This window comes from Scyliorhinus torazame, chromosome 3 (assembly GCF_047496885.1).
Source record: "Scyliorhinus torazame isolate Kashiwa2021f chromosome 3, sScyTor2.1, whole genome shotgun sequence".
NCBI classification, from domain to species: Eukaryota; Metazoa; Chordata; class Chondrichthyes; order Carcharhiniformes; family Scyliorhinidae; genus Scyliorhinus; species Scyliorhinus torazame.
Window position 1 is genome coordinate 237,181,494 of NC_092709.1, and position 22,919 is coordinate 237,204,412.

Sequence of the window (22,919 nt, forward strand, 5' to 3'; positions counted from 1 at the left end):
GAGATGGCAGAGGCATGTTTGAGCATTTCAGCAGATGAGCTGAGGCAGATGAGGAAGTGAGTGATGTTGGAGAGGCGATGTTTGTGATCGATATGGGTTAAAGGAGAGGAAGCAGAGTACTTTGAAGTTGGCAGGCTATGATGAGTGAGTGCTGAAATGATCAATGTTGGGGCCTTAGCTAATTAACATTATATTAATGACTTTGAATACTCCATCTGTTTGTCAAAGTTGGCTTTACAAAGTTAGGTGGGAATGCAAGCTGTGAGGAGGATACAAAGAGGCTGCAAGCAATGTAGGCAACAAGGAGATAGATAGGATAATGTGGAGAGGTGTGAGATGATTCACTATGGTAGTAAGAATAAAAAAAGCAGTATATTTTTAAAAGGCTTGAAACATGTAAATATTGGTGTTCAGAGACTTGGATATACTCATATAAGGGACATTAAGTTAGCATAAGACATAGAATCAGAATTAGGCCAATCAGCCCATCGAGTCTGCTCCGCCATTCAATCATGGCTGATATTTTTCTCATCCCTATTTTCCTGCCTTCTCCCCATAACCCCGGATACTCTTATTAATCAAGAACCTATCTATCTCTGTCGTAAAGACACTCAGTGAATTGGCCTCCACAGCCTTCTGTGGCAAATAGTTCCACAGATTCATCACCCTCTGGCTGAAGATATTCCTCATCTCGGTTTTAAAAGATCGTCCCTTTAGTCGGAGATTGTGGCCTCTGGTTCTAGTTTTTCCTACAAATGGAAACATCCTCTCCACGTCCACTTCAATCAGGCCTCGCAGTATCTGTAAGTTTCAATAAGGTCCCCCTCATCCTTCTAAACTCCAACGAGTACAGACCCAGAGTCCTCAACCGTTCCTCACGACAAGCTGTTCATTCCAGGGATCATTCTTGTGAACCTCTTCTGGACCCTTTCCAAGGCCAGTACATCCTTCCTTAGATACGGGGCCCAAAACCGCTCACAATACTCCAAATGGGGTCAGACCAGAGCCGTATACAGCCTCAGATGTACATCTTGATCTAGTATTCTAAGCCTCTTGACATGAATGCTAACATTGCATTTGCCTTCCTAACTGCCGACTGAACATGCACGTTAACCTTAAGAGAATCGTGAACAAGGACTCCCAAATCCCTTTGTGCTTCTGATTTCCGAGCATTTCCCCATTTAGAAAATAGTCTATGCCTAAATTCCTCCTTCCAAAGTGCATAACCTCACACTTTTCCACATTGTATTTCATCTGCTACTTCACTGTCCACTCTCCTAGCCTGTAAGCATGCAGGAAGGCAGTACGGTGGCGCAGTGGTTAGCATTGCTGCCTCACGGTGCTGAGATCCCAGGTTCGATCCCGGCTCTGGGTCACTGGCCGTTTGGAGTTTGCACATTCTCCCCGTGTTTGCGTGGGTTTCGCCCCCACAACTCAAAGATGTGCAGGGGAGGTGGATTGGTCACACTAAATTGCCCCTTAATTGGAAAAAATTGTGTACTCTAAATTTATTTAAAAAAAGTTAGCATGCAGTTTCAGCAAGAAGGCAAATGCGTGCTGGCCTTTATTGCAAAGGGATTAGAGTACAAGAATTAAGAAGTCTTGCTACAATTATCCAGGGCTTTGGTGGTACCACACTTCAGAGTACTGTGTGCAGTTGTAGTATCCTTATTTAAGGAAATGAATACTTGTCTTGGAGGTAGTATAGTGAAGGTTCACTAACTATTCGCTGGGGTTATGTTATCCAATGATGAGGTGTTGAGTAAATTGGGCCTATACTCTCTGGATGTTTAGAAGAATATAGGGTGATTTCATTGAAAGATACAAGAATATGAAGGGGCTAGACAGGGTAAGTAAACAAAGGTTGTTTCCCCTAGCTGGGAAATTTAGAACATTGAGGGGGGCACAGCTGACCACAAAATCCAGGCCAATGCTTTTGGTTTAACTTATGTTTTAACTGGGGAAAATTGAAGCTTATCTGAGATTGGAGGCCGAACAAACAAGATCAGTGGTGTGAGCGCTGCGTGTCGTAAGCATACAGACTAACCCCATGTCTTAGGCTGATATTGGCAGGAGGTAGCATTGATATCCTTGGGGAACTGTGATGGCATGGACCTGGGAGAAAACATTGCTGGAGATGGTTTGGTATGGTTTGATAAATGAGAATGGAACCAAGTTCCACTGACATGGACCAATGGAGGAAATGAACTACAATGTTTACGAATCCTGTGGCACGGAATAAATTCAGACCAATTGAAACAATGTCAAGAAACCAGACACGCTATTTACAATCATTTAATTTTCACTTGCTTTTCTGGAAACAACTTAAGTTCCAATAGTATTATTTTAATCTTTCAATACTTTGCACCCCCCCACCCCAAAAAATAAAATAAATCTGAAAACACTTATTACAAGCTCATGCCTAGATTAAATTAATAATCTGCTTGTTTGGGTACAATGCAAAACGAGACTAGAAAGGCAATTTGATCACAACCATCCCAATCTCCCGCTTCTCCCTGTCCCCTGTGCAACAACAAGCTGGCATAAACTGATTGCAAATATTGCTCTCACACATCATTTTTTCCAAATCAGGTGGTGTTTGTATCAGACTTTTTCAAAGTGAGAACGTCCAAAATTTCAGCAATGGATGAGGAAAGTTCACATACAACTCTACATGAGACACATGGAAACAATTATGCCAGGAATAATCAGATGAAAGATCATCATGGGCATCAGTGAATGTAAATCGGTCTGATTGTATAACTGTCAAAACAGAGTTTCATGATAAATAACCTATTTAATATAACCATCTATATAAGCACTTGCTGCAATACCTTCTGAATCCACTGTTTATATTAAGTATACTTATATACAATTAAATTGTTTATAAATTTCAATGTTTTATTTGCTCCTTATAAAAGCTGATGTCATTAAAATTATGAGAAGCAGTCAGATTAGTGCAAAATGTAAAATGTTTATTAAAATAACATGAAGCTTATGTACAGTGTCAGCTGTTGGCAGCTTGCTTTGATGGTGATTGAGATCCACCACACACACTCAGTGGAAAATAAAAAGTTTATACAAAGTCTGCCGTGCTTATCTGTTGATGGTTTCCTTTCCCATGGAAATCTTCAGCCTCAATGTTGCTGGATATTTCAAAACGTGTGCTGATTGGTTGAAAGTGGATGGCATGTGTGCTGTTTTTTCAAAATTATAAATAGAGACTAGCAGCAAATACAATATCTCTTTTGATCTTGGTAATGCCTGAAAATAAAGGAAAACCTTATACTTAAAAAAAAACAACCTTAGGGCTTGACAAGAATTACAGAGTTCTCAACAATTGTTTTTTCATAGTCACATTTGTTTTCTTTACTGCTGATGTCAATCAACAGATAAGGATATTGACCGTCTTGAGACTTTCAGCAGATTTGTTGGTTCAAGATGGGAAGTATGTAAGATAAAGCAATAGAAAACAGCTTTTCCCTGTAATGGAGCACCTTGTTTATTGCCTTGATTCAGAACTGGCAGCTTATCTCTCTGCTCGGAATGATATCCTAAGTTGTGCTAGGTCATAAATCCATAGGTGCTAACATGGTAGCAATTGGTGATTTGGCCAAAGTCATTCATACGGTGCCAGACAAAGGAGCAAATGTCAGGCAATTTAGCTTTGGGATGACCTCCCCACCTGCCCTTGCACAACATCTTTGCAGTCACCAGGAGGAGGATCAGTGGTGTATTTCACTTTCAGCTCAGGCATTCTGACAAAACCAACCGTTTTGCAAAGGTTAGTTAAACCCACACAAATTGAGAATGAACTCTGGAATTTTATCTTTTTTGATTTAACATTAATTCCCACAAACCTAATATAATGGCCTATGGATAAATACAGATTTTCAACAGAGGTATTAATGAAGTGTTGACTCTTGCATGACAACAGCAAAGTTTCACTATCCTTATGACACTGCTGTTAAACTACTAGATGAATCCAAGGTACTGACCTTTGCCATTTTTGGTGCAGCCAAACATTTCTGCAGTGCTTCACATTCCAATTTACTATCATAAGTAAATGATAGGATTGCATTTTCAAGGTCCACGTCAGCATAAGGCTGGCACATTCAGTAACAGCAGTGATCAGCCATGGCCTGAATCTTTGGTTAAATCTCCATACAGGCATGCAGTATTGCTGATTTATGGCAATGGCAGAGCTCCCTCCCACTACTTCACACAGCAGTACCTTGACTTTAGCACTGTTTTTCCTCACTCATCTGCAGTTTGAGGCCAGCACCGTGGGTTTCTCTTTTTCATATTTATCTGTCCCTCCATTCCTTCAGCCTTGGCATTAGCATGACTGCTAATGTTTGAGATGTCTTTCAACACTTTCAAAAGCTATCAAGAGTTTTTGTCCCCGATTGTGATATTCCCCAAAACCCATTATATTTATTTTGGATTTAACTTCCCTCGAATCTGTTCTTCAGATCTGCCCAAACCTATATGTGAAATCATGTCAGTAAGCTGAACCTGAGGAGAGGGATAATCTATCTTTTGAACTATCATCACTTTTATGGAGATCAATGTAATAACTATGAAATGACAAGATATTTTTCAATAAGAATTATTATATATATATATATATATAAAATTGCAAACCACCCAAAAATTTAAAACTTGACAATATGGCCCTCCTAACAGTAATAGTTACTTAAAGACAAACCTTCTGCAAATTTGTTTTCCAACTCTGTGTTTCCTATAGCCTTTGCTGCTTGACACATCTGTCTCAGGAGTTCTTCCAATCGTCTCATACAACGAATTATGCTTCCTGTTGTAAAATTTAATAAAATGATTCATGTTGTGTTGCTTTAACAGAAAAAAGACTCCAGCAAATATGGACCATATTAATTTCATGAACAATTTGGTTAGCTTCAATTAAGCAACAACCCATTGTCTCAACCTACTCCCATTAGCTGAGGGCTCTTTAGCAGACTTCAATTTCACAATTTTGCTCTGTATAACAAGTTTCTGTAAAACATACATAAAATACATTGCCAAGTAGGTAGTTCAGTTTTACATAAAAGCTGGTGTATGTATAAAAAAGATAAATAATATGTAATACGTAATGATGCATTAGGATTCCAGCAACATACACTGGGGTGCAGAATTTTGACTGGCGGTTCCATAATTGGTTAGTTTTTAAGTTTACATATTAAAAGGAATGCACCAGAATTGTTTTTTTTCTGTCCGAGGTCTGTCCTCTCCTATGTGAAAATGAAAATATTGTCAATATATTTTATCTTTAAAACAAAAGTCTCAAAATTTGCTACTAATGGAAACCCATGTTAATTATGGACAGACAGTATTTGAGTCCTAGAGAACAACAAAAGCCGAAACAGTTTTATAGCACTCATTGTACAGAACTATATTTAGACGTGGGTAATTATCCAAGAGAGAGGTGATGAAGCAGCAAAATTGAGCGAGGAAAACATGATCCAAAATGTTTTGAGTAAAGTTTTGAAGAAAGGGTGGAAAATGGAATGATAGAGATGCTGAGAGAGGGAGTTCAGAGGCCAGAACGAACAGTCACTCATAATGGATTAGAAAATAAGCAACAGCTGGTGTTGGAAGCCCAGTCGCAAACATGGCCATCGAGCCGAAGAATACAACACTTAAAAATTGACTCTGAAAACGGGGATGACGGGAGGGCCGCAGAAGCGGAATGAGACGACAACAGCAGCGAACTCCGTCTGGGAGAAGCAAGGGACGACAACACCACGAACAGACGCCTACTTATGTGTGTAAATAATTTTGCCAAGTGTACAGAGCTGCTGCTGTTGAGCGGGGGCATAATAGAACATAGAACATTACAGCGCAGTACAGGCCCTTCGGCCCTCGATGTTGCGCTGACCTGTGAAAGCACTCTAAAGCCCATCTACACTATTCCCTTATTGTCCATATGTCTATCCAATGACCATTTGAATGCCCTTAGTGTTGGCGAGTCCACTACTTTTGCAGGCAGGGCATTCCACGCCCTTACTACTCTCTGAATAAAGAACTTACCTCTGATATCTGTCTTATATCTATCTCCCCTCAATTTAAAGGTATGTCCCCTCGTGCGAGACATCACCACCCAAGGAAAAAGGCTCTCACAGTCCACCCTATCCAATCCTCTGATCATCTTGTATGCCTCAATTAAGTCACCTCTTAACCTTCTTCTCTCTAACGAAAACAGCCTCAAGTCCCTCAGCCTTTCCTCACAAGATCTTCCCTCCATACCAGGCAACATTCTGGTAAATCTCCTCTGCACCCTTGCCAATGCTTCCACATCCTTCCTATAATGCGGCGACCAGAATTGCACGCAATACTCCAAATGTGGCCGCACCAGAGTTTTGTACAGCTGCAACATGACCTCATGGCTCCGAAACTCAATCCCTCTACCAATAAAAGCTAACACACCGTACGCCTTCTTAACAACCCTCTCAACCCGAGTGGCAACTTTCAGGGATCTATGTACATGGACACCGAGATCTCTCTGCTCATCCACACTGCCAAGAATCTTACCATTAGCCCAGTATTCTGTCTTCCTGTTATTCCTTCCAAAATCAATCACCTCACACTTTTCTGCATTAAACTCCATTTGCCACCTCTCAGCCCAGCGCTGCAGCTTATCTATGTCCCTCTGTAACTTGTAACATCCTTCCGCACTGTCCACAACTCCACCGACTTTAGTGTCATCTGCAAATTTACTCACCCATCCTTCTACGACCACCTCCAGGTCATTTATAAAAATGACAAACAGCAGTGGCCCCAAAACAGATCCTTGTGGCACACCACTAGTAACTGGACTCCAGTCTGAACAATTCCCATCAACCACCACCCTTTGTCTTCTCCCAGCTAGCCAATTTCTGATCCAAACTGCTAAATCTCCCTGAATCCCATGCTTCCGTATTTTCTGCAGTAGCCTACCGTGGGAAACCTTATCAAACGCTTTACTGAAATCCATATACACATCAACAGCTTTACCCTCATCCTGTTTGGTCACCTTCTCAAAGAAGTCTATAAGGTTTGTGAGGCATGACCTACCCATCACAAAACCGTGTTGACTATCTCTAATCAAATTATTCCTTTCCAGGTGATTATACATCCTATCTCTTATAAACCTTTCCAAGATTTTGCCCACAACAGAAGTAAGGCTCACTGGTCTATAGTTACCGGGGTTGTCTCTACTCCCCTTCTTGAACAAGGGGACAACATTTGCTATCCTCCAGTCTTCTGGCAGTATTCCTGTAGACAAAGATGACTTAAAGAACAAAGCCAAAGGCTCAACAATCTCCTCCCTAGCTTCCCAGAGAATCCTAGGATAAATCCCATCCGGCCCAGGGGACCTATCTTTTTCACACTTTCCAGAATTGTTAACACCTCCTCCTTATGAACCTTAAGCCCTTCTAGTCTAGTAGCCTGAATCTCAGTATTCTCCTCGACAACATTGTCTTTTTCCTGTGTGAATACCGTCCGATGGCTTCTCAGGGAAAATCAGCGACCCGTAGGGGAGTGGGGGTGAGTGCTCCGTTGGGAGGGTGTGGGAAGACTGAGGCGCGTGGGGTCACGTCTAGTCAATTGCTATTGTATATTCTCTTTTTGCACTATGTTAATGTTCACTCTATTTTGCTGTGTTAGGATTATTACTGTTTATTATGAAAAACTTTGCAAAACATTAATTAAAAAAATATTTATAATAAAAAAACAATTTACTCTGAGACATGGAAAGCCAATGAGAAATCAGTGAGAATGTAGATGATAGGGGATATGGGTGTCAGTCCAAGTGCACATGCCTAGCATTCTGGATCATTTATGTTTTATTGTAGAAGTGAAGAACATTTTGGAGGTCAGTTATGAAGTGCTACAGGTGTTTAGGATTTTAAGAGCAGACTTGGGGGCAGGCTGAAAGCAGGCAATGTTGCATGAATTTATCTATTCCTATCAATGCTGGCTCAAACTTACTTCAATTTGGAACTTTAGGAAGTCCCAACAATTAGCTTATGTTCTATATATATATATATATAATATATATATATGTGTGTGTGTGTGTGTGGTGGGTTTGTCGCAAGTAGTTAATCCCTGTAATTTGATGGTAGGGAGAGATTTAAACATTCAGGTCTGTTGAGAATTCAGTCACACTGAAAAGCCATTAAATGTATGGCATAATTCGGTAATTTGTGGTATTAACTTTACATACAAGATGGTTTTTGCAATAAAGCAGTTGACTCAGTTGAGTTTAGCATTCCTGTTCTCACTTCAAGAATGTTACTTCGAAAATTTAAAAGGACATATGTCAGGATCTGGTGCTTTACTAAACTAATGGCAAATATAACATGGCATGAATGGAAGTCAGTGATAACCTGAAAGAATTGTTTACCACAAACCAATATTTTGATATACAACATGAATTCTACTTGAAGCAAAAACATAATGCTTTACGAGTTTAAACATACAATGCATTATATAATCATTTTGGACGCATTATGGAGTGATACATGTGACAAGCTCAGTGTTATGACATCATGTTTGCAATGTAACTGATGTTATCCTTATTTAATGTATGTTGCAGAAATGTGCATTGCTGACTAAAGTTAATGTGCCATTAAAAATACATGGTGTTGTTCTGGGAAATGTAATCCACAAAGCATAAACCACAGATTTGAACTCACCACAATGTACAAATATAGTTACATTTTGAGGAGGCTGTGCATCATTTTACAAATAGGGACTGGAAAACCTAAATGTAGCAGATTTACTTTCAGCATTAACTGGACTGTTTAAAAAAAAAATTGAGAGTCCCCAATTCTTTTTTTCAATCAAGGGCAATTTAGCGTGGCCAATCCACCTCCCCTGCACACCTTTGGGTTGTGGGGGTGAGACCCACGCAGACATGGGGAGTATGTGAAAATTCCACACAGACATTGACCTGGGGCCGGGACCGAATCCGGGTCCCTCTGCGCCTTGAGACAGCAATGCTAATCACTGCGCCACCATACCACTTATATTAACTGGACTGTTGATTGGAATAATTTTAATTTTTGCATGACAAACTTATGCAGTGAAATAAACGAGTGTCTTCTGTTTGTTGATCTGTAATGCTGCCAAGATAAACTGGCATAATTGCAAATGAACTTATATCCATGAATCCCAAAGGTTCCAAGAAGCCCCAAACCAATCTGGAATGAATCATAACAGGGCAAAAATCCAAGACAACTAAAGCTGCTCCAGATTCCAAAAGCAGAGCCACGCTGCACTTTGGCACAGATCAGATTTCATTTTAACCATCAATTACGTGTTGATGGTACAAAGTCCTCACTGCAAATGTACTATTAATTCAAGCATTGAGCACTGGTTAACAAGGCACCACATTACAACTTAACTTCTCCTCATAAGTACTTTGAAATGCTTTACTTTGTTAAAGGCTCTACATAAATGCAAACTTGTCGTGAGCAAAACCTCAGACTTCAATGCTTAAAAATCTAGAATGCAAGCAGCTCCCAATCATACCTCATTTGGAAAAGAAGTTAACATGAGTTTGGGGCAGGTGGAGAGAGATATGTTGATATCTACTGTTTCTAATTTACCTCAATGACTTGGAATCTGAAACTCAATGGAAATTGGTTCAATTCGTCAATTATACCAAATTAGGAAATACAGTGCAAAGGTGGCATCCCTGAAACTAAAGAATCAGCTAAATAAAATCAGTGGGCCAAAAAATGGTAGGTGAAATTAATGCAGACAAAGGTAAAATATTGTGCATGAAAAGTAGGTGACACAAGTATTCCAGGCTGAAGATGAAATAGTTGAGAATTTAAATTGATAGAAACACAGGAGTCTTACTTGACTCAATATTCCAGATTATGCAAAGCAATCAGCAATGCCAACAGGGCATTAAAAGAGTACAACATAAATCCCAGGAAACTATGATCAAACTGTGCTCTGGTTACACACACCTCAAGTACTATTCCTAGTTCTGATTGTTGAGAAACAAGCAAGACATTAAATCACTGATACAAACAAGATTCTGGAGGCTGACCCTAAATAATGTGAAAAAATATAGGAACCCCAAATTTTTCACGCTGAAACTGAGGCATCTGAAAGGTGATCCTGTAGATTTATATAAGAAAACTTTTTTTCATTTTTAAAAATAAATTTAGAGTACCCAATTATGTTTATTTACAATTAAGGGGCAATTTAGCATGGCCATTCCACCTAACCTGCACATCTTAGGGTTGAGGGGGTGAAACCCACGCAGACACAGGGAGAATGCAAACTCCACACAGCAACCCGGGGCCAGGATCGTACTCGGGTTCTCAGTGCCGTAGGCAGCAGTGCTAACACTGCGCCACTATACCGCCCATGCCTACAAGATAACTAAGTCCATGAAGTAGGTTAATCATGCAACATCACTTCAAATTAAACAGTGGTAATAAAAGACAGGCTCAAAGTTGTAAAAGGTAACTTTAAAATCTTCACATAAAGAATGATCAAGGCATAGATTGGATTTCCAGTCTGAATGTTTAGAAGTGAAAATTCTAGAATCATTAAAGAAACAATTAGATGCAACAATGGGGGAAGTATAGGTGTGTTATGAATGGATATACTAAGATGGGATGAATGTTTTTCTCAGCTGCAAGTATTTTGTGAACAAGATTTTATTACAATCCCCTGTGTTGGGCAGTGGCACAGTGGTTAGCATTGCCTCACAGCACCAGGGAACCAGGTTCAATTTTATTCTTGGGTGACTGTGAGGAGTTTCTCCGTTCTCCCCTTGTCTGCATGAGTTTTATCCGGATGCTCCAGTTTCTTCCCACAGTCCAAACATTTGCAGGTTAGGTGGCTTGGCCATGCTGAAACTTCTCCTTAGTGTCCAAAAGATGTGCAGATTAGGTGGGGTTACAGGGTTATGGGGATAGAGTCACAGAGTCATAGATGTTTACAGCATGGAAGAAGGCCCATCGGCCTTGTTGGTCCATGCCGCCCAGTTTCTATCACTAAGCTAGTCCCACTTGTCTGCATTTGGCACATATCCCTCTATACCCACCATGCCCATGTAACTGTCTAACTGCTTTTTAAAGGACAAAATTATGCCCGCCTCTACCACTGCCTCTGGCAGCCCATTCCAGATGCTCACCACCCTCTGTGTGAAGAAATTTCCCCTCTGGTCTCTTTTGTATCTCTGTCACCTGAAACCTAAGCCCTCTAGTTCTAGGCTCCTCTATTTTTGGAAAAATATGTTGACCATCTATCTTATCTATGCTACTCATTATTTATAGACCTCTATAAGATCACCCCTAAGCCTCCTACACTCCAGGGAAAAAAGTCCCAACCTATCCAGCCTCTCCTTATAACACAGACCATCAAGTCCTGGTAGCATCCTCGTAAATCTCTTCTGCACTCTTTCTAGTTTAACAATATCCTTCCTATAATACGGTGACCAGAACTGAACACAGTATTCCATGTGTGGTCTTACCAAGGTCCTGAACAATTTAAACAAGACGTGGAGTTGATAGAGCGGGGGACTGGGCCTAGGTAGGGTGCTTCTTTCAGAGGGTCAGTGAGACTTGATGGGCCGAAAGTCTTCCTTCTACACTGTAGAGATTCTATGATTAGCAGATGCTAAATTATTTTCATAGCTTTGGAATGTAATGTAAGCACCTTAAATAAAGAGCAAGGAGACAAAAGTATTGGCAATCAATGCCAATGTGGGTGGCAGAGAATGCATTTGCACCGCCATAATATCTAGATATTTATGGTTACTAATGAGGACATTTGGACACGATGCCACAAAAACATTCAGCTACAGTCAGGTTATTCTAGGTTCTGGAACCAAACTTTTCTCAAAGACCAATCCTATGCCTACTGTAATTGGCAACTGTTCCCAAGTACTGAAGCTTCAAGTACCTGTGCTTCTAGGTGCTGTTTAGCACAGGGCTAAATTGCTGGCTTTGAAAGCAGACCAAGGCAGGCCAGCAGCATGGTTCAATTCCCATACCAGCCTCCCCGAACAAGCGCCGGAATGTGGCGACTAGGGGCTTGTCACAGTAACTTCATTGAAGCCTACTTGTGACAATAAGCGATTTTCATTTCATTTCATTTCGGCTTTCTATCAAATACAATTATTGAAAAATCAACCAACAGCGTAGCTAATCTGGCAAAAAAACTGTTTAGGGAATAGTAACAGCTACCCTGGGTTCTAATGTGGAATTTATAGCAAGTGGAATTTTGGCGTTTAATGCAAGGGGAATACAATATAAAAGCAGTGCCTCGGTGAGACCACATCTGGAATTGTGTACAGTTTTTGATTCTTCATTTGAAAAATATATAATTGCTATAGAAGCAGTTCAGAGAAGGTATTCCTGGGACGAACATAAGAACTAGGAGCAGGAATAGGCCATCTGGCCCCTCGAGCCTGCTCCACCATTCAATGAGATCATGGCTGATCTTTTGTGGATTCAGCTCCACTTTCCGGCCCTAACACCATAACCCTTAATCCCTTTATTCTTCAAAAAACTATCTATCTTTATCTTAAAAAGGGCTTATCTTATGAAGAAAGGTTGACTAAGTCGGGCTGTACCCATTGGAGTTGATTAGAATGACGGGTGATTTAATTGAAACGTACAAGAGCACATTTCCGCTCGAGGGGGAGACTAGAACTAAGGGACACAGTTTGAAAATAAGAGGCCTCCCATTTCAGATGGGGTGAGGAGAATTATCTTCTCTCAGGGAGATATTAATCTGTGGAATTCTCTTTTCCAGAAAGCATTGAAGGCTGGGTCATTGCATTTATTCAAGGCTCAGTTAAATAGGTTTTTGGAGTGGGCAGCATGGTAGTACAGTGGTTGGCACTACTGCCTCAAGGCGGCGAGTCCCAGGTTCGATCCTGGCTCTGGGTCACTGTCCGTGTGGAGTTTGCACATTCTCCCCGTGTTTGTGTGGGTTTCACCCCCACAACCCAAAGATGTGAAAAATTAAATTATGGAAGAATCTTTACCACCATGCCACCCTTCATTTCCAATTCTAAATCAAAATAGCTGTAGGAAAAGGGTAAACTACCCAGGGTATTGTTAAATAAGAAAACTTGCAAGGAACATGAAAATAGTTATTACCCTCAAAAACTTCTGTCATTTTGCAGATCTGAGCAAAGGTAGCTCCATTCGCCCATGTAAATACAACGTCCATTAAGTGGGGGCGAAATGAGTCCAGGTACAGTTCCTCATCAACCTCCAGTTTGGCTTCTGCTGAAACTTTGGCTATTCTTCGAGCACATTCCTGAAATCAGACATGGAAGAATATTACCTGAACTTAAGTTCAAATCAGACTTCTGCCACCACAAAACAGGCACACAGAGCACGATTTTCATAGGTTATCATAGAATTTACAGTGCAGAAGGAGGCCATTCGGCTCATCGAGTCTGCACCGGCTCTTGGAAAGAGCACCCTACCCAAGGTCAACACCTCTACCCTATCCCCACAACCCAGTCACCCCACCCAACACTAAGGGCAATTTTGGACACTAAGGGCAATTTATCATGGCCAATCCACCTAACCTGCACATCTTTGGACTGTGGGAGGAAACCGGAGCACCCGGAGGAAACCCACGCATACACGGGGAGGATGTACAGACTCCGCACAGACAGAGACCCAAGCCGGAATCAAACCTGGGACCCTGGAGCTGTGAAGCAATTGTGCTATCCACAATGCTACCGTGCTGCCCATGCTGCGTCGGAAAATCATCTTGCTGCCGGTGAAAGCCGGGAGACCCCGCTCCCGGGATCTACATGGCTCACAACACCTCACAAGATTCAACGCAAACTCGCGAGACATTGCAAGGAGAATCCCGCCCACAATGGCCGGATCAATATTTTGGCAAATCTGCATATTAGAGCGAGGCAGTAAGCCTTAATCTAATGTGCAGATTCCCGAGGCACCTGAGGCTTCGGGATTCAATCCCTTTGCCTCCTAGATCTCAGGCGAGCTCCATTTGGTACTGGTCCTCACAAAGGGAGACCAGATGGAACGGCACTCATGGGGTCTCCAAGGGGACCTGAGGCCCTTAGCTCCATGCCTTTTGGGCAGGATGGTGCCCTGGCATTGCAGGTGCCACCTGGGTACCTTGGCAGTGCCAGCCTGGCACCATGGCAACTCAGCCTGGCACCCTGGCAGCTCCACTTGGGTGCCATCCTGGCACTGCAAAGGTAAGCAGGTGGCGCTGGGAGGGACACTACCATGGTGCCAGGTTGGCACTGCCAAACTGGCATTTTTTTGCACGGCCAGGGTTGCCCACCGTGGGTGTTAGAGGGTGCAGAGGAACCCTCCCTTGTTGCGTTCGTGCTGGGGGGAGGTCAGAGATTTTATTTGTGGGCCTCGGAGATTGAAATGCCATTTAAAAATGGTGTCCTGATTGCTCGGTACAACAAACAGTTCCGGCGAGCAGAGCTTTCCATTGTAGAAAACGGGACTATGTGCAGCCTCAGCTGCGCGTTCCCCATTCAGGCCCCTTATTCAATACGAGTAGCGTTGAATAACCACATGTTTCTCGGCACTGAGAGTGCCAGGAAACACGCGGCTAAATTCGTTCGCATGGGGACTTGGTTCCTTTTTGGCAAGATTGCACCCATACTTTCACACGCACATGTTTAAAAGGTGTTTATTATTGTTCAAATTATATTATGACTGCGTTGATAGCACATTTGTCGAGCAGTGTTTTTGTCTGTTTATGAAGGGACAGTTGAGGGCAGTACGGTGGCACAGTAGTTAGCACTGTGGCCTCATAGCGCCGAGGTCTTGGGTTCGATCCCGGTTCTGGGTCACTGCTCGTGTGGAGTTTGTACATTCTCCCTGTGTTTGCGTGGGTTTCACCCCCACAACCCAAAGATGTGCAGGGTAGGTGAATTGGCCACTTTAAATGGCCCCTTAATTGGAAGAAAAATAATTGGCTACTCTAAATTACAAAAAAAATAAATTTTAAATGAAGGGGAAGTTGGATCTAGTCATGTGCAACATAGTCAGGTAGGTGATTGAGAATGTCACGAGTAGTGACAATAATACTAGCCCTGATCTGTGGAAAAGTAACCAGATGTTTTGCTTTTAAAGTGTTGATTGAGGGATAAATATTGGACAGGATGTCCTTCATTAGGTTTACCAGAATAAGTTTGTGGGGGAGAAAAAACTGACTGGAAAAGCTTCTATAGATATGTGAAGCAAAAAAGATTTGTCAGACAACCCTTACAGTCAGAAATAGGGGAATTTATAATGAGATCAAAGAAATGGCTGACCATCGAAATATATACTTTGGTTCTGTGTTCACAAAGGAATGATGTGGATATGCCGGCGTTGGACTGGGGTGAGCACAGTAAGAAGTCTTACAACACCAGGTTAAAGTCCAACAGATTTGTTTCGAATCACTAGCTTTCGGAACACTGCACATTCCTCAGGTGAATGTGTAGCATAGTGTAACATAACACCATGTGTAACATAAAATAGTGTAACATAGCAACGCGCAACATATGTGTAACATTGGATTTATCTGAGGAAGGAGCAGTGCTCCGAAAGCTAGTGATTCGAAAGAAACCTGTTGGACTTTAACCTGGTGTTGTAAGACTTCTTACTGTGTCCACAAAGGAAGGACACAAATAACCGTGTTGGGGAACACAGGGTTTAGTGAGAGGGAGGAACTGAAGGAGATCAGTATTAGTAGGGAAATGGTGTTGGGGAAATTGATGGAATTGAAAGCCGATAAATCCCCAATGCCTGATAATCTACATGCCAGAATATTTAAGGAAGAGGCTCCAGAAATTTTGGATTAATTGATGGTCATCTTCCAAGATTCTACAAATTCTGGAACACTTGTAACAGATTGGGGGATAGCTAATGTAACCCCACTATTTAAAAAGAGACTTAGAGAGAAAACAGGAAGTTATAGACCAGTCATCCTGAAGTCTTAGTAGGGAAAATCCTGGACTCCATTATCAAAGATTTTATAGCAAAGCACTTGGAAAACTGGTAGATCGTACAGAGTTAGCACGGATTTAAGAAAGGGAAATCATGCTTGGCAAATCTACTGGAATTCTTCGAATATGTAACTAGTAGAGCTGATGAGGGGGAGCTGGTGGATGTGGTTTATTTGGACTTTAAGAAAGCATTGAACAAAGTCTCATATGAGAGATTAGCGTGCAAAATTAAAGCGCACGGAATTAGGGGTAGTGCATTGAGATGGATAGAAAACTAGTTGGCAGATAAGAAACAAAGAATAGGAATAAACAAGTCTTTTTTCAAATGGCAGGTACTGACTCGTGGGGTACCACAGGGATCAGTGCTAGGACCCCAGCTATTCACATTACATATTAATGCAGAGGGCCAGTGTATGAGTGCAGGGAGAAGGCTGGTAGGATGCTGGCCCATCAACTCATGAAGCAGGAGGCGGCGAGGGAGATTGGAAGGGTGAAGGAGTTTTATAGGAGGGTTTATAAATCGGAGCCCTCGGCTGGGATTGGGGGGGGGGGGGGGGGCAATGTGGCGATTCCTGGACAGCTTGGAGTTCCCCAAGGTGGAGAAGGACCTGGTAGAGGAGTTGGGAGTACCCTTTGGACTGGTGGAGGTGATGGAGGGTATAAGGCGATGCAGGCAGGGAAGGCCCCGAGCCCAGATGGTTTACTGGTAGAATGTTACTCAAAGATTTTGGGTGACCTGGGGCCCCTGCTGGTAAGGGCATTCAATGAAAAGGAGGAGCTCTCCCCACATTATTGCAGACCTCAATATCTTTAATTTTGAAGAGGGATAAGGATCTGGAGCAGTGTGGGTCTGACCGCCTGATATCATTGCTGACTGTAGACGCCAAGTTGCTGGCCTCGCAGATTGAGGACTGTGTGCCGGGGGTGATAGGAGCAAACCCGACGGGATTTGTAAAGGGGAGACACCTGTTGGCTAACGTTAGGCGTCTATTGAATGTTATAATGATGCCCTCGGAGGGACAGAATGTGGAGGTGGCAGTCGCTAAGGATGCGGAGAAGGCCTTTGATCGGGTAGAATGGGAATATTTGTGGGACGTAATGGGGCGGTTTGGGTTCGGGCAGGGGTTTGGGGACTGGATCCGTTGTTGTATCAGCCGCCGGCAGCGTGTGCAAGGACGAACCAGGTGAGTTCAGGGTATTTTAGACTGTATCGTGGGACGAGGCAGGAATGCCCACTCTCCCCATTGCTCTTTGCCTTGGCGATAGAACCACTAGTAATGGCGCTCAGAGCATCAAGGGGTTAGCAGGGGATAGTGCGGGGGAGGGCGTTACTACTGAGGTTTCTTTCCTGTTCCAGAAACTTCCGATTTTTATTTCAAAAGCCTTCTTTGGGAAGATCAGTACATTGATCTCGGGGTTTGTGTGGGCAGGAAAAGCCCCTCGGTGAAGAAGGTGTTGTTGGGAGCGGGGACGTGGGGGGGACGGGCTGCCCTTGCCAAACTTACCGAACTATTACTGGGCAGCATATATAGCCATGGTAAGGAAGTGGGTAGTGTGGGAGGGGTCTGCATGGAAGTGGATTGAGGCAGCCTCATGTAAGGCCACTAGCTAGGGAGCACGGTTGATGGCGCCTCAGCCTTTTCCGCCGGCCAGGTACTCCATAAAGTCCGGTAATGGTAGCGGCCCTGAGGGTGTGGGGGCAGTGCAGCAGCCCCTGAGGCTGGAAGGGGCCTGGGTTTGGGCTCTGATTTGTGGAAATCACAGGTTTGCTCAGGGGGTGGTGCCGGGCAGGGATTGAGCGGTTTAGAGACCTGTTTGTGGGGGCAGCATTTTGAGATTAGAGGGGTCAGTAGAGGAGTATGAGCTGCCCAGCGGGAATGGGTTCTGGTACGTACAGGTTCGGGACTATGTGAGGGAACAGGTGCCATCCTTTCTTGACCTGATTGGAGAAGTTAAGTGGAAGTGGGAGGAAGAGCTGGGGAGGGTGCTGGAGGCTGGGTTCTGGGAGGAAGCTCTGAGAAGGGTGAATGCATCCTCTTCGTGCGCTAGGCTTAGCCTCATTCAATTTAAAGTAGTACATAAGGGGAAGCATGGTGGCGCAGTGGTTCGCATTGCTGCCTAACGGTGCTGAGACCCCAGGTTCGATCCCAACTCTGGGTCACTGTCCGTGTGGAATTTGCACATTCTCCCAGTGTTTGCACGGATTTCGCCCCCAAAACCCGAGGATGTGCAGGGTAGGTGGATTGGCCACGCTAAATTGTCCCTTAATAGGAAAAAATGAATTGGGTACTCTAAATTTTTTTTTTATTTTTTAAAGTAGTTCACAGGGCGCATATGACGGTGGCTAGAATGAGTTTTTTTGAGGGGGTGGAGGATTGGTGTGGGTGGTGCTCAAGGGGTCCCGCGAACCATGCCCACATTTGTTGTGGAGCAGTAATTGCAGCCGAGGCCATGATAATATTTAAGAAGTGATCATTTGCCTGACGGAAACTGGAATAAAGAGACTAATCAGAAAAAGGATGGCCTATAAAGTCTATATTACTGCATGTATGGAAGGTAAACACCTACATGGACTGACCGGTTGGACACAAAGGCCTGTTTCTGCAATGTAATTTCTATGCCATTTAATAGATAAAGTAGTTTTTGCATACTTTGTACCCCAACAAAAAGTAAAATTCAACACAATATAAGTTAGAACCAATATTATTCGGATAATGTTTAATTTCAAATTGTGAAAGTCTTCCTGTGTTTGGCACATCTTGACTTGTTTTTCCAAGTTTTTTGGCTTTAATCTTTTACATTTACTTTTTAACCAAAATAAAACTCGGAAAGCAAGTTTGAAAATATTAAAATGGAAACAGAGTTGTGGAAAAACTCTGCAAATCTGGCAGCATCTGTGGAGAGATAAACAGGGTTGCTCCTGTATCAGGTTCAGGTAAAAACTCCAGACCACTCAAACTTAAATCACTGCTTCACTGATTAAGATAGCAAATTAAATCCTCTTCTGCATATAATTTCATCAGCTCTGATCTCTCAAAATTTAAACCACCACATCTGTGTTAGTTGTATTTTGTTCAACCGTAACCCTACGGCTAAGGTAGTTGCACTAGTAGAAAAACAAAAAGATGAGTTACAGGCTGGTACCCACCTCAATCAATCTGAATTATTTGCTCCAATGTCCTGAGTGGAATATTGAAAATGGCACCGATCGGAATTGTAGAAGGTATATGGCCACTTGGCCCTATGTGTCTGCGCCAGTTGAAAAACAAGCCTCCCAGCCTAACCCCAATTTCCAGCATTTGATCCTTGGCCCTGTAGGCTACGGCATTCCAAGTACATCCTGAGGCATCTTTTAAATGAGTTGAAGGTTTCTTTACCCTTTCAGGTAGTGAGTCCCAGATCCCCCACAAACCCCTAGGTGAAAAGATTTTTCCTCACCTCCCCTCTAATCTTTCGACTAATCACTTTAAATCTATGCCCCCCAAATCATCAACCTCTCTACTAAAGAAACATGGCTCTCCCCATCCTCTTTCCCTCAGCCCTCAATTTTGATCCTCACAATCAAGTCTCCCCTCAGCCTCCTCTGTTCCATCAGGATAACCCCAGTCTTTCCAATAATTTCCTCATTGCTATAATTTTCCAGTCCTGGCAACATTACTATATGTCCTCTTCCCTCTCTAATGTAATTATATCCTTTCTGTGACGTGACCAGAACTGCATGCAGTATTCAAGCTGCGTCCTAACTAATGTTTTATTTAGTTCCAGCAGAATGTCCTTGCTCTTATATCCCATGCCTCGGTTAATAAACAAAATAAATTCACATGCCTACTTAACCACCTTATCTACCTTCAGGGATCTGTGAACACTTTGCTCCTGACTCAGCTTCTGAAACTCTCACTCATGTCTTCGTTATCTCGAGTCTTCGCTATTCCAATGCATCCCTGACTGGTGTCCCACATTCTACCTTCCAAAAGCTTGAGGGCATTCAAAACTCTGCTGTTTGTGTCTTCACTTTCACCTCTCACTCCTGTGCTCACTAACCTACATTGGTTCCCAATCTAGCAGTGTCTTGATTTCAAAATTCTCATTATTGCTTTCAAATCTATCCATGGCCTCACCCCTTCCTACCTCTGTAATCTTTTCCCTCCCCACAACCCTCCAAGATATGTATTCCCCTAATCCTAGATCTTGAGTATTTCCAATTTTAGTTGTGCCATCATTAGTGGCCATGCCTTCAGTTGCTTAGGTCCAGGAATTTCCTCCCTACACTTTTTGCCATCTGTACTTTGCTTTCCTCCTTGAAGACAGTACTGAAAGCCTCCCTTCATAACCAAGCTTTTATTCATTTAACCTAATTTCTTATGTGGCTCGATATCATATCTCATTTTACGATATTCCTATGAAGGTTCTTGAGGTATTTAGATAGCATCTTTAACCTAATGAACATATGTTTTGCTAACTTGCATTTATTTTAATATTCTTTCATGTAACGTGGTGTCACTGGCTAGGCCAGAATTTGTTGCCCATCACTAATTGCCCTCGAGAAGGATGTGATTAGTTGTCTTCTTGAACCACTGTAGACCATCTGGTACAGATACAACTCACAGTGCTGTTAGAAGGGAACCAGATATTTGATCTACTGGTAATAAAGAAACAACGATATTGTTGCAAGTCAGAACAATGTGTAGCTTGAAGGGAAACTTGCTGTTGGTGGTGTTTCCAAGTATCTGCTGTCCATGTCCTTCCAGGTGCTAGCAGCTGTAAGTTAGTTAAGTGCAGTCAAAGCAGCCTTGGTGAGTTGCTGCAGTGCATTTTGTTTGTGGTACACATTGCTCCCACTGTGCAACAGTGGTGGAGGGAGCAAATATACAAGTTGATGGATGGGCTGGATGGTTTTGAGCTTATTCAGTGTTGTAGAAGCTGCCCTCATCCAGGCACATTTCATCACACTCCTGACTTGTGCCTTGTAGATGGTGGGCTGACCTCACAATTGCCAGCCTCCAACCTGTTCTTGTTGCCACAGTACTTATGTGGCTGGTCCAGTTCAGATTCTGCTCAATGGTAACCCCAAGATGCTGATAACAGGCGGTTCTGCGATGGTAATGTCATTGCTTGTTATGTGAATTGGACATTCTGAATTCTCCCTCAGAGTACCTCAACAGATGCCGGAGTGTGGTGACTAGGGGATTTTCACAGTAACTTCATTGCAGTGTTAGTGTAAGCCTACTTGTGACACTAATAAAGATTATTATTATTGAATGTTAAGACAATATGGTTTGATTCTCTCTTGTTGAAGATGGCCATTGCCTGGCACTTGTGCAGCATGAGTGCTATGTTATTTTAGTTTAGAGTACTTGCTTTGAAAGCAATACTGAGGAAATCTTGAGGGCCTTGACAGAAATCTTTGTATCCTCATTGGCTACAGGTGAGGTTCCAGAAGACTGAAGAATAGCCAATATTGTTCCTTTGTAAGAAGGGTAGCAGGGATAATCCAGGAAATTATAGGCCGGTGAGCCTTACGTCAGTGGTAGGGAAATTATTGGAGAAGATTCTTAGGGACAGGATTTAGTCATATTTGGAAACAAATGGACTTATTAGCGATAGGCAGCGTGGTTTTGTGAAGTGGAGGTTGTGCCTCACTAACTTGATTGAGTTTTTTGAGAAAGTAACTAATTGTTGAAGGAAGGGCAGTGGATGTTGTCTAGATGAACTTCAGTAAAGCCTTTGACAGGGTCCCTCATGGCAGACTGTACAAAAGAAGAAGTCACACGGGATCAGGGTGAGCTGGCAAGGTGGATACAGAACTGGCTCAGTCATAGAAGGCAGAAGTTACATTTCTGAACAGAAGGCTGTGACTAGTGGTGTCCCTCTGGGATTAGTGCTGCAACAGTTGTTGTTTATAGTATATATAAATGGTTGGGAGTAAAATGTAGCTGGTCTGATGAGTAGGTTTGCAGATGACACAAAGATTGGTGAAGTTGGAGATGGTGAAGGGGATTGTCAGAGGATACAGCAGGATATAGATTGGTTGGAGTCTTGGGCAGAAAAATGGCAGATGGAGTTCAATCCGGACAAATATGAGGTAATGCATTTTGGAAGGTCTAACACAGGTGGGAATTATACAGTAAATGGCAGAACCCTTAGGAGTATTGAAAGGCAGAGAGATCTGGGATACAGGTCCACAGATCACTGAAAGTAGCAACTTAGGTGGATACGGTAGTCAAAAAGGCGTACGGCATGCTTGCCTTCATCGGTCAGGGCATGGAGTATAAAAATTGGCAACTTATGCTGCAGCTGTACAGAACCTTAGTTAGGACACATTTGGAATACTACGCACAATTCTGGTCGCCCAAGGATGTGGATGCTTTGGAGAGGTACAGAAGAGGTTTACCAGGATGTTGCCTGGTCTGCAGGATATTAGCTATGAGGAGAGCTTGGATAAAAACAGATTGTTTTCACTGGAATACCAGAGGTTGAGAGGTGACCTGATAGGTTTACAAAATGTTGAGTAGCATGGACAGTGTATAGTCAGATGCTTTTTCCCAGGGTGGAAAAGTCAATTACATTGGCGCATTGGTTTGAGGTGCGAGGGCAAAGTTTAGAGGTGTGCGAGGCACGTTTTCTTACACAGAGGGTGGTCATTGCCTAGAGAGTGCTGCCGGGGGAAGTGGTGGTAGCAGATACGATAGCAACATTTAAGAGGCACCTTGACGAATACATGAATAGAATGGGAATAAAGGGATTTGGACCCTGGAGTGCCGACGGTTATAGTTTCGCAGGCTTGGAGGGCAGAAGGGCATGTTCTTTGAAATTCTAAAAAACTGAAAAAGTAGTTATTTTTGAACGTATAGGATTACTTACCAAAGATTTTATTTGTGGCGAAGTGGTGGATGGCGCACAAAAAAAGTGATCAAAACAGATTGCTTTGGTTCAATTT

The 22,919-nt window shown here is 42.7% G+C and overlaps 2 protein-coding genes across 4 annotated transcripts in view; one reads left to right on the forward strand and one right to left on the reverse strand.

Moving 5' to 3' along the window:
• plpp1a (phospholipid phosphatase 1a) overlaps positions 1–3,088 on the forward strand; it is a 213,373-nt gene extending 210,285 nt beyond the window's left edge. For all 3 annotated transcript variants that reach the window (XM_072497032.1, XM_072497033.1, XM_072497034.1), the window contains exon 6: positions 2,593–3,088. In XM_072497032.1, the coding sequence (XP_072353133.1) occupies positions 2,593–2,739 (147 nt within the window). In that variant the 3' untranslated portion in view covers positions 2,740–3,088. The remainder of the gene's footprint in view (positions 1–2,592) is intronic.
• Positions 2,955–22,919, reverse strand: part of LOC140409003 (exosome RNA helicase MTR4-like) — a 210,817-nt gene continuing 190,852 nt past the window's right edge. Inside the window, 3 exon segments of the mRNA XM_072497017.1 lie at positions 2,955–3,264; positions 4,712–4,816; positions 13,140–13,302. Coding sequence (XP_072353118.1) covers positions 3,212–3,264; positions 4,712–4,816; positions 13,140–13,302 — 321 coding nt within the window. The 3' untranslated portion in view covers positions 2,955–3,211.